This window comes from Poecilia formosa, unplaced genomic scaffold (genome assembly GCF_000485575.1).
Source record: "Poecilia formosa unplaced genomic scaffold, Poecilia_formosa-5.1.2 Scaffold590, whole genome shotgun sequence".
NCBI classification, from domain to species: Eukaryota; Metazoa; Chordata; class Actinopteri; order Cyprinodontiformes; family Poeciliidae; genus Poecilia; species Poecilia formosa.
The window spans coordinates 125,837-136,282 of NW_006800529.1; the positions used below are offsets into that span (position 1 = coordinate 125,837).

The 10,446-nt window shown below is 40.2% G+C and overlaps 1 protein-coding gene and 1 long non-coding RNA gene across 5 annotated transcripts in view; both read right to left on the reverse strand.

Annotated features, from left to right (window-relative positions):
- The window catches only part of snx7 (sorting nexin 7), a 48,152-nt gene that overhangs the window by 20,579 nt on the left and 17,127 nt on the right, over positions 1-10,446 (reverse strand). For 3 of the 4 annotated variants that reach the window (XM_007541127.2, XM_007541124.2, XM_007541125.2), the window contains 3 exons: positions 8,442-8,641; positions 6,152-6,238; positions 15-68 (listed from right to left, as the gene is read on the reverse strand). In XM_007541127.2, the coding sequence (XP_007541189.1) occupies positions 15-68; positions 6,152-6,238; positions 8,442-8,641 (341 nt within the window). The remainder of the gene's footprint in view (positions 1-14; positions 69-6,151; positions 6,239-8,441; positions 8,642-10,446) is intronic. The other variant, XM_007541126.2, reaches the window with a different exon arrangement.
- Positions 1,078-2,303, reverse strand: LOC107834345 (uncharacterized). The gene is made up of 2 exons (XR_001660135.1): positions 1,922-2,303; positions 1,078-1,761 (listed from the first exon to the last, which is right to left on the reverse strand). It is a non-coding gene; the product is annotated as an uncharacterized LOC107834345 (long non-coding RNA).

Consider the following 10,446-nt stretch of genomic DNA (forward strand, 5'->3'; position numbering starts at 1 on the left):
AAAACCACTCCTACCTTTTTACTCTCTCTCTCTTTGTCGTTTAAGCCACCCGTTGCTGTGGCAACCGCCTGCGCCCCGTAAGCAGAGCAAAGATTACATTAAAAACACAACATTCAGTCCGTTACAATATCAGGTTTCCAGGCTTGATATTTATTCCTCGATTATTAATAAGCCTCTCATGAACATAGCGGTGGTTGAGTAGCTCATTTAAACTCCTGCTCTGCTCGTCAGTCGGACTTTGAGTCTCCTTTTTTTCCCCTTTTTTTTGTTAATGGAACCGAAATGCACTGAACTGCGCAACACCTTGTTGAAACAATAATTACTGAGATTATTAATTTTAACATGTTTTGTTGACTTTTTATACTTATTCTTTTTTAATGAAGCTACAAACGTTTAGGATCTTAGTGAATATTTTTGATAAGCCTATCAGAAGAGGAAGCGCTGGTCTCAGCGTCGTGGCGGCATTCAGTTTGTCACCTGCCGAGATTGACTCAAAACCTTTCCGCGATCGACCACCTCGATCGCGATCGACGTATTAGGCACCCCTGATATACATGCTTTGATTGTTTCTCATTTTGCTATTGTTGCACCGGAGTTTCCCCCGTTGTGAGATAATAAAATATGTTATATGATATTCTATTATTGTAAAATGGCAAGATGTCAGTTTTATAATTAAATGGTTATGAACTATTAATTGTAGAGGACATAAAAATGAACAATAAACCTGAAGAAAACGACAGTGGTATTTATCCATGGCTGTATGTCTGCATAGCACTAAAACTTACAAGAAATTATGTTTTGTCTTTAATTTACACCACTATTCCAGTTATTTATAATTGTTTATGTCAGGATGGTAAAAATATAAAGTAACTTGTGTGTTTTAAATCATTCCTTTGTAACTTCCACATCAATAATTGTTACGTATCTACATTTATGTGCTATGAGCTATAACATCTGATTACTTGCAGGGAACAGAAGAACATGGCTGACATGATGAACGATGAGGAGAACCATCAGAACAACTGCATCTCCTACAGGAGGAAGCAGCTACCAGCAGAGATGGCAGAGCTCCATGGAGAGTATTATATAAATATTTCATTGACACTTAACATTGTAGATTACCAATGAAGGTATCCAAACATGAATACATTATTCAGCAAACCAAACATTTTGATGTTTTCAGGATTGCTATTAACAAGAACCCAAAATACAAGTCATGTTTGTTAATTTCTATTTTATCCAACATCATCCTATCCACTCACTGTTTATCTGTCTTCCTGGAGAATCTTCAATGTAAGAAAGTGAGAAAATGTGTCCAAAATCTGTAACCTTAATTAGTGATAAACAAGACTGAGTTTAAACTTTTAAGCCCCCGATCAATTCTTAGTGACCAAATGTAAAAACATGGAAGGTTTGATTAAAACTAGGACCAGTCACATTAGAAGGAATACGGCTTTATTTGTTCTCAGTATAACTTGAACGTCAGATGAATCATAATTAAACGTATTGAGAAGTTAAAAACAACAGATTGTTAATGCACTTCAACTCTGTAAGAACATCAGACACATTTTTTTTTTATCAGAAATGTTTCATCAGCATATTGAGCTCATGTGATTCCTGCTCCAGACAGGTGAAGGTCTCTGGACATCCTGAAGGTAAACACCAACCAGCAGTCAGGAAGACGGACACTGATGAGATCCTACAACTCAGAGGCTGAAGGAAGAACCTCACTGATGGTCTGCAGCGGCATATAACCAACATCTGAAAACACATTGGAATATATTATGAATGTGCGGCGCCAACACGCAATTCTGATGCTATTAAGTTATTTGCAACACCCTGTCTAAAATTAAAACATGCATATTCGGCACTGTATTACAAGTTTTATAGTAGTTTAATACAAAAATCATCGTTAGCTTACCTGCACCGTCTGAGCCACCTGCTTTCCTCATGGGAAGGACAGCAGAGATCAGTTGTTCTCCTGGCCATATCGCAGCATTCCTCCCACCGCACATTTTCTTGAAGTCTCAGAAAAATCACAATCACAGGCTGTAAAACAATAGTTCAGCTTTCTCCTCTTCTTTTGTTTCAGAAAAACAACACGCGGTAAGAAACAGAAGCACGGTGCCTGGAGGCGGGGCGCTATACCCCCCCCCACCACCAGGAGGTGTCACTCTGCTACAGAGCCGAGACAGACGGTGGAAAGGCGGTCACTCTGAAGTAGAGTCAGGCTGCTGAAGTAGAGCCGGTGGAAAAGGGGCATATTTGTTCACAAATACAAATTAGTAAACAGCAATTATAACTGATTGCTTTTTAGGCTGGCCAATTAAACTACTCCCCCTCTCCCAGATTTAACTAAATCTAACACAGAAGCTGTTAGAGGTGCTGATGTTTTTAGCAACAAAAGGGGCCCCCAAGTCAATTTCTGCTCAATGCCTCATACAGCCTTGTACCGCCCCTGCATGATGCGCACTAAATCCGCAGCACTGCGCAGAGATGTGCAACAGTAGATTTAATTCAATGCTGCTAATGTGGCTTTAGGAGCTCTTCCATTTCATGTCTGAGTTTTTAATAAGGGGTCACAGAAACTGTTCTGGCTGCTGGAGTTAATGAGACGAGATTTTCAGATATCCACAAGGCTGCACGTGCATGAACTCTGACTGACAGCTGAATAAAAAGACAACACATTTGATACGGGTTGATGGATCGTGTAACCGGAAAAATAACACAAAACCAGCGTGATGCGTGACTACGAGGCAAGCGTGAAAGCTCTTCACCAGGCTGAACCTGCATGATGAGGTTAGCGCTGGTTTGTTAACCACTAACGCACCGGCCAACCGGGAACACATACATAAACTTTACAGCGTAGACCGACACAGAGCCACTTACTGGGCAGCATGTTGAGATGTAAACGCCGCACATAATTGTTCGTTCACAATTATAAATCATTCTCACCACTCCCTCAATGCACACCTCTGAATTTGTGACTACAAGTTATTTCTGCGGTTCATAAAGAGCTGCGCAACCAGAGCTAACATGGTGGGTTTTAAACTCTTACCTTGAGTCCTCCAAAGAAACATAATTCCTCACAGGAAGTTGATGTAAATATCCATACAGGAGGTGAGCCTGTGTCCAATTTGAGTGAAAGGAGGTGCGCGCAATATGCGCTGAGGTAAAGTTCATCAAGCAGCCCCAACGCGCGAGGCAACGTGCAGAGGCGTCAACTGTGTTATTGGTCCGTGTGCTGCTGGCTTTAAATGCATAAACTATAAACCTATCTATTATAAACCTATCCTTTAGGAATAAATCTGCTCCGCTAGTGAAATGCTCTGAGCAACAGAGACGCTTGCAATCCGGCTTAAAAAAGAAAAAAAAACAACAAAAAGAAAAAGGAAAAAAGAAAAGAAATTAAGAGATATTAAAAGAAACATAAAAAAGCAACGAAACAAAGCCTGCTGGGAGAAGGGAGGGCTAGTAAAGCAGGCTTATAAGACATTGGAGGAAACCCTGCGGTTTTGTGGTGTATTGTGGTGCTAAGCTGTTCAGTGATTTATAAATTAACACTATTGTTACAGCCAGCGGCCTTGTATGTTTTTCTTTTCTTTTCCGTATATCTGCAGTTTTTCAGCTTCTATTCAAATTGACTCCACTTGAAAGTGGATGGAGCCCTGCCTTCCTGTGCCACTCCCTGAGGCCTACAGCGATTGGCTCACCAATTGTCACCTCCACCAATCCCTGATGAGGCCTCCTTCTTTTAAACCCAAGACTTCCTGGGAGAAGGCGTGGCTGATTCTTTGTTGAGACAGCTTGCCTCTTTGTTGGGTATCTGACTGCTGTAAACTCGCCTTGTCTTTTTGCTTTTGTAAGCTTTGATCGCTTTTGTAACTTGCTCTGTCCCTGTGAGGGGGATATTTGTATCTCTGCTAGAGTTTTGTAGTTTATTTTGTTTAATTTTGTTTAACCTGGACTTGAAGTCCATTTTTGTTTGGTTAAGTGCTTTGGTACAACATTGCTTGTTTTGTGGATTTTGTTTTATTTAGTACATTTTTGGTTGTAAGTCCCTACATTTTTATTAATTTTAATTTTACCTTTTTATTTTGTCAAACCCAAACACTAAATCTCAAACTGTTAAACCTTTAACATCCAGGTTTCTTTAATGTTACTTCCCCTCCCCCTGGCTGAGCTGGGTTGTAACAGTATTTTAAAGTCTGTTCTCTCAGTGGAAAGACTTTGGATCTGGGGTGATGTGCTCCATCTTCCTGGTTTTAGAGAGAACTCCAGCAGCACCGTTCTGGATTAGCTGATCAGATTTTCTAGACAGACCTGTGAAGACATTGTTGTAGTAATCAATGCGACTAAAGACAAACGCATGGATGAGTTTCTCTAGATGTTGCTGAGACAGTAGTCCTCTTCTCCTAGAAATGTTCTTCAGGAGATAGAAGGCTGACTTTGTAACTGTCTTTATGTGGCTCTGAAGGTTCAGGTCAGAGTCTATGAACACACCCAGAATGGTACTAAAGTTGTAATAACAGTACAAACATGCACAAAAGAAATGCAGCAAGCAGGACTTCCATGTTTGTTTTTTTCATGTTTGTGTTTTGTCCCGCCCCTGCTGACCATCTATCCAATGGGAGCAGTGATCATCACTTTTGTGGCTTTGTTTACAAATTACAGTCTACTTGGAAAAAAAGTCGCACCAAACAGAAAAGCCTGAATTGCAGATTCCCCTGATCACAAGATTTTGAACCAGCAAACGACTAAACCAGTGGTTCTTAACCTTTTTTGAGGTACCGAACCCACCAGTTTCGTATGCGCATTCACGGAACCCTTCTGTAGTAATAAATAAAATTAAAATCAGATTTTTGTCCCCCTCCCCCCCCAAATTCAAGACTTAGGGGTGACCCAACTAGAGTGTAGTTAGGTCACCCCAAGATCACTAAGTCTTCTTAAAAGGTAGAGTCTCTGAGAACAGTTCTTCAACATATAGTCAGTGTTTCAGCAAAGTTGAGCTGACTGTCCAGGAACGACCCAAGGTATTTAAAATTTTCCACAGTTTCAGTAGGTTGGCCATTGAGAGAAACTGGAACCACTTTAAGGTCTTGTTTAGATCATTTAATTAGCTCTACATTCTTAAGAGAATGAAAAATTAATAATAAAGACGTATTCTGATTTAGTAATGTAATTATATTAGTTGTGTTACCACCCCCACGCCACTAGAGACAGTAGCAGGCCCGAAAAGATGCGACTACGGAGCAGATTTAGAAGTACACCGAAAGCTACGGTGAGCTGTGCTAAAGTAATTAAAGACACAATTTCAAATCCACGCTGAGAGTGGAGCTCCTTCAATCAGTGTTCCTCCACAGCTCTGATTGGCTCAGCAATGTAACGTGATCCTCTGCAGCAAGTGGGGCGCGTCATCACGACTTTACACAAGTGTCTCTTTACCTCCGCGGCAGAGGCTCCGCCGAACCCCTGAGACCGACTCATCGAACCCCTGGGGTTCGACGGAACCCAGGATAAGAACCACTGGACTAAGCAGAGAACCTCATTCAGAATGAGGTAAGAAGTGAGCTGAACGCTCATCCAATCTATACTGAGATCCTCCAGGGTGTCCAAGTGACATTTCACTTCTTATTACAGTGGATCAGCTGAAGGCCCACACTGGCTTACATGCATTAGGAGCCTGAGGACTGAATTAGAGCTGCTCCACTCTCAGCAGCCACACACACCTGTGGGCTGAGGTGTGGGCGGCAGGGTCTCACACTGAACTTCTAATTAAAATCTAGCAGATGGATTTAATGTTCGCTGTCAGAGAGGAGAGACACACCTGCACATCTACACAAGTACAAGCTGAGCATGCAGACCGGTGGAAACGGCTCAGCTGTAGCCGTGGTGGTGACTGTCACTGTGTTACAGCACATCAGCAGCTCCATTTTCTACTGGACAAATGAGTGGCAGCCTGGCTTACTGAGATAATCCTCTGTGGGAGCTCTTGTCCCTCCATAATATGGACTGAGCTTGGTCCAGAGAGAGAGAGCTCACTCCATTTTTTTTCTTTATGAAATCTAACTGCAGAGAAGTACAACATAGGAGAGCTATTCATGTTGATGTGTGCATGATGAACAGAGAGGGGAATGTAAATCATGCTTACCATTTCTTTGTCAGTTGTTCTTGAGGCCAGGGCCTCATTCTTTGCTTCAAACTCAGCCTGGATGTTGTCTCTCCGTCTCATCACAGCCTGGAAGAAACGCAAACATTTATTGGACTTGAATGTTGACCCACAGAAAGCCACCTACTGGCTAACTAGTGTAAGCAAAGTGTAAGCATTGGAAAATATTTTGAAACCCAAGTCAGATCAAATTTATTTATCAAGCACACTTCAAACTGGAGTAAGTAACTTTTACAAAAATGATTTTTACATATTTATTTAAACTATTACCATGTCCTGACAGCATTACATGAGACAGATGATCTGTGAACAGATCAATCTCCTCTCAGTGTAGTTTGCAGAAATGCAAATACAAGACAACTGTAATGGAACATTTTATAATGTGCTCCTCACCCCTCTTGTGCTTTAGATTGTGTCTACATAATCTTATCATGAGATTGGTCAAACTGCTCTCCTATAGACTTCTACAGTGCCATATAACAGCAGGAGTTCCTTGATCCTGCAGACTATCTAAGTGTTACTCCCCCAACGTAGAAGTCATCTGCCCTCTTTAGCATCAGAGAACAATCTCCTTTCCTTAACAATAGACAAATGGCCAGACCATCCATGTGGGGCTCCACAGAATTGTTGCTACATAACAATCAAGGATTCAAACCTCTAGTCCAATCAAGTCTCTCTTCTCTGACCAGAACCTATAAAAGGAAGCCAGATCCACTGTTGGTCAGAGCAGACTTGACAGACTCCGTATTTCTGTTCTCATCTTGCAAGGTTTTAATAAATTTCATATTTCTTCTCATCCAGACTCTTATTAAAGTAATTTTTCCATGACAACCAAATAACCAATCAGAGCAAGGGGGAGGGTCTTGGAGCAACCTAGTTAACTCAAGCTTGTAAGAATTGGTTGGCATAAAATTATGACCATATGATGACCTTAGGTAAAAATAACACTGTAAGGGGACATGTCAGATGAAGCCTCGCTTTGATGCTCATGTTGTCTGGCTGAAAACCACGTGACCAACAACAAACCATGCCTCGCATTAAATTGGGTATGTCACTACTTCATTTTGCATGTCGATTTTCAAAATAAAAGCACAATGAGCCGTGCTGCTTTGTGGGTGGTAGGTCATTAGGTTGTGCAGCAGCAGAGATAGTAGCATCTGAGGAGAGTATTTGTCGTCAGCAGTAGCTGAAGTGAAGCCAACGATAAGGAGGAAAACCTCTCCCATCTGGGAATACTTTGAAATGACTGCTCACAATAAGGTTCTATTTAAATAAAAATGATTAACTTTCATATTTTTATAGAATTTTTTTTAATTCTTGTTTGATCAAATAAAGAAACATTAATCTTACACATCAGAAACAGCCTGAAAGTAATTGGAAGGTTCAAATTCTCTAACTATGAGGGATCACAACCAGAACTCCCAGAAAAATAAAGTTAAAAACATTGTTTCAGGAAGTCACAAATACCATGTCTGCCTCAACAAGCAAAACTGAAATAAATATATCTTTATTGTCAAATAAGTTAATGGCATACAAGAAAACACAATCTTAGATGACGACTAAGAACAGGATTACTTTGAGTACAAATCACGACAAAGTTAAATTGGGTTCAATAGACCTCACATGGGTTTGATAAAACAGTATTGTTGCACATTCAGACACTACTATCTTCTAATATTTTTTGAAGTATGACTTGCTTGAGTGACAAGGCTGTCACAGTCTTAGTGCAGCAGCAGACGCTACCTGTGATTAAAGCATGGAGTAATGAACCTTTGGCCAAAGCAAAAGGCTAGAAAGCTTCATTGCTTCATGAGGCTTCATTTGGCCTTCACTACAATCAGTTCACTACAACACCAACACCCTCAATAAAAGAATGGAAATCTCACCCTGCAGCAAGGGAAGAGGTGCACACCAAGAACACCAACTGCCATTAAACCACCAAAAAGCTGCAACACACATGCTGCTGATTGGCCAAGAGGCCCTGAGATCAGGTGCAACCTGAAAGGGAGAAGCATGCATGCAGATACCAGTCCATGCAGCATCAGCTCTAAAATGTGTTGTTTAGCATTTTATGTAAGCAAGTAAGAGTTCAGTCTGGGCACAGATCAAATAAGCAAAGCTAAAACAATTTAAAGATTATTCTTTTGTTTTTGAGTTGTTGATGCTTAAACTGTTCCCAGCTGGAGCGGTCTAGAGCCACCCAGAGCTGAGGCCATTAGTGATTCAAATTTGATTGCAGTCAGTGGTTTGAGCACTTCTCTTCTATTCTCACCTTCAGAGTGTCGGCACAGAGGACATACTCGTGCAGGGTAGGGACAAGAACCTCAGACAGGTGTTGGATCTGCTCCTCTGTCTCCTTACTGCACCTCTCCACACAGCTACCAACACCCTTCAGTGGTTCTGCCAGGAGTTCCTCTGACTCTGCCCACTGGAAGTAGGTAGGACCATACTGCTTCAGCTCATCCATGTATTCTGAAAGCACAAAGAAGAGAGAGAAGCTTTGAATATTTTAGACATGGTCTCCAAAACATCCACAAATTTGCAAATTTCAAGAAAATAATTGAGAATTACATTTCACATAAAAAACTGCAAATCCTAAACCACGATTAGGCAGGGGCCTACTGTACCTACATCCAAAAACAATTAGAATTCTAACCTGCATTCAGGTGGGGCTTATTTGTCAGGTTAAAGTACTTTTAGAAAATAAACTTTAAGCAAGTATTATACATTCTTCTCATTAAGCCAATTTTTTTGCATTGTAATGTTTTTTATGGGTCTAATGAAATATTCTAATCTTAACCTGTTATCTGGCAGTACCAAAATCACCAAAAATGTCAGAAAAGGTATACCCAAATTAAATCAGTTGCTGTTCCTGAACAATTTAGAGTACATGCAAAAGCTTGGTCTCTTTATGAAGATGTCAAGCTAATTTTTTTTATACAGTCAAAAATGTTTTAACTTTAAGTAGTATGTAGCTATTATGTTTGGATAATAAATGTATAATAAAATTGATTCTACGATCTTTATTGATTTTTTTCCCCCCTCGGCTTATATCCGTAGTTTTTACATGTCTGATTTGTGACGGTGTAGCAGCAAGACTCCGCCTCCCCCAGTCTCACTTTCCACTTGTGCTTAAAGTAATCATTATAAACTACACACCAGTTTTTAAATTCTGTTAAAAGGCCAAATAAAACCGGAGTTATGCTTAGATAAGCAAATCATATTTTTCTAAATGTCAGAGAAATGTCAAAAACCGGCTTTTCTGGGAATGTGAAATGGAATGAGCTTCCAAACGTAAAAAAATGAAACACACAATTACATTCCTTTGTTTTGGGAAATCTCAAATTTTCAACAAATAACAATGGGCTGTATTTGTTGTTAAGAAACGAAGTAAAGTTGGGCAAGTAACCATGAAAGAGAAGCAGTAATGGAGAAGCGGCACGAATGGAGCAGCGGCAAATATAGTTAGATCACAAAATTAATGCAACGTTTGGATATTGGAGCAATCAGTGGCATCAATTTCGTGATTTGTTTTTAGCTTAGTGGTTTCTGATATGTATATAATGGATTATGTGAATAATGAACGTGTAGCCGGCAGTGGCGCTCTGTTTTGAGTCGGAAGATGAAGAGGGGAAACATGATGACGATGGCAGATAGATCATTCTTATTAGCAACTGACAGAGTATCAGAGACTGAGAGTACAATGAGATCATGGCAGTCTGAGAGGCAGCTACTCAGAGATCCAAGGAGGGGAATGGCAGTGCTGCGCAGCTGCAAGGAGTTAATCACTACGGGGTGAGGCAGAGCCACTCCCCCAGCAGCTACTAGTAAATAGCTTACAGCCATGGCTAACTCTGGGAGCCAAGGAAAAAAAGCCTTTTTCAAATAGTCCAAAAGACTTTTTTTTTTTACTTCTTTTTTTTATAATGTTATAAAACTGTGTTGCTTGCAATATTTTTAAACCAGTTTAAGAAATGTACAGTATATATTGTCATTCTAAATAATAAAAACCATTTGTTATAAATATTTGAGGATTTCACAGTGAAAGAATTTACTTTTTTCCCCAAATCGGATTTTGTTCTTCTGTGACTCAAGGTTCAAAATGGAAGCACAGTATGTCCAACAGTAAAAAAATAATAAGCGCAATCATTTGCATATTGAGAGTCTACAGAGGCTGAAAATCTCCCCACTCAGTTTCCAGGTCACTGTTCAAACTTTGAGCTTCATTCTCACCACATCTTTGATTAATTTTGTCTAACTGTAGACTCTAAGTCTCT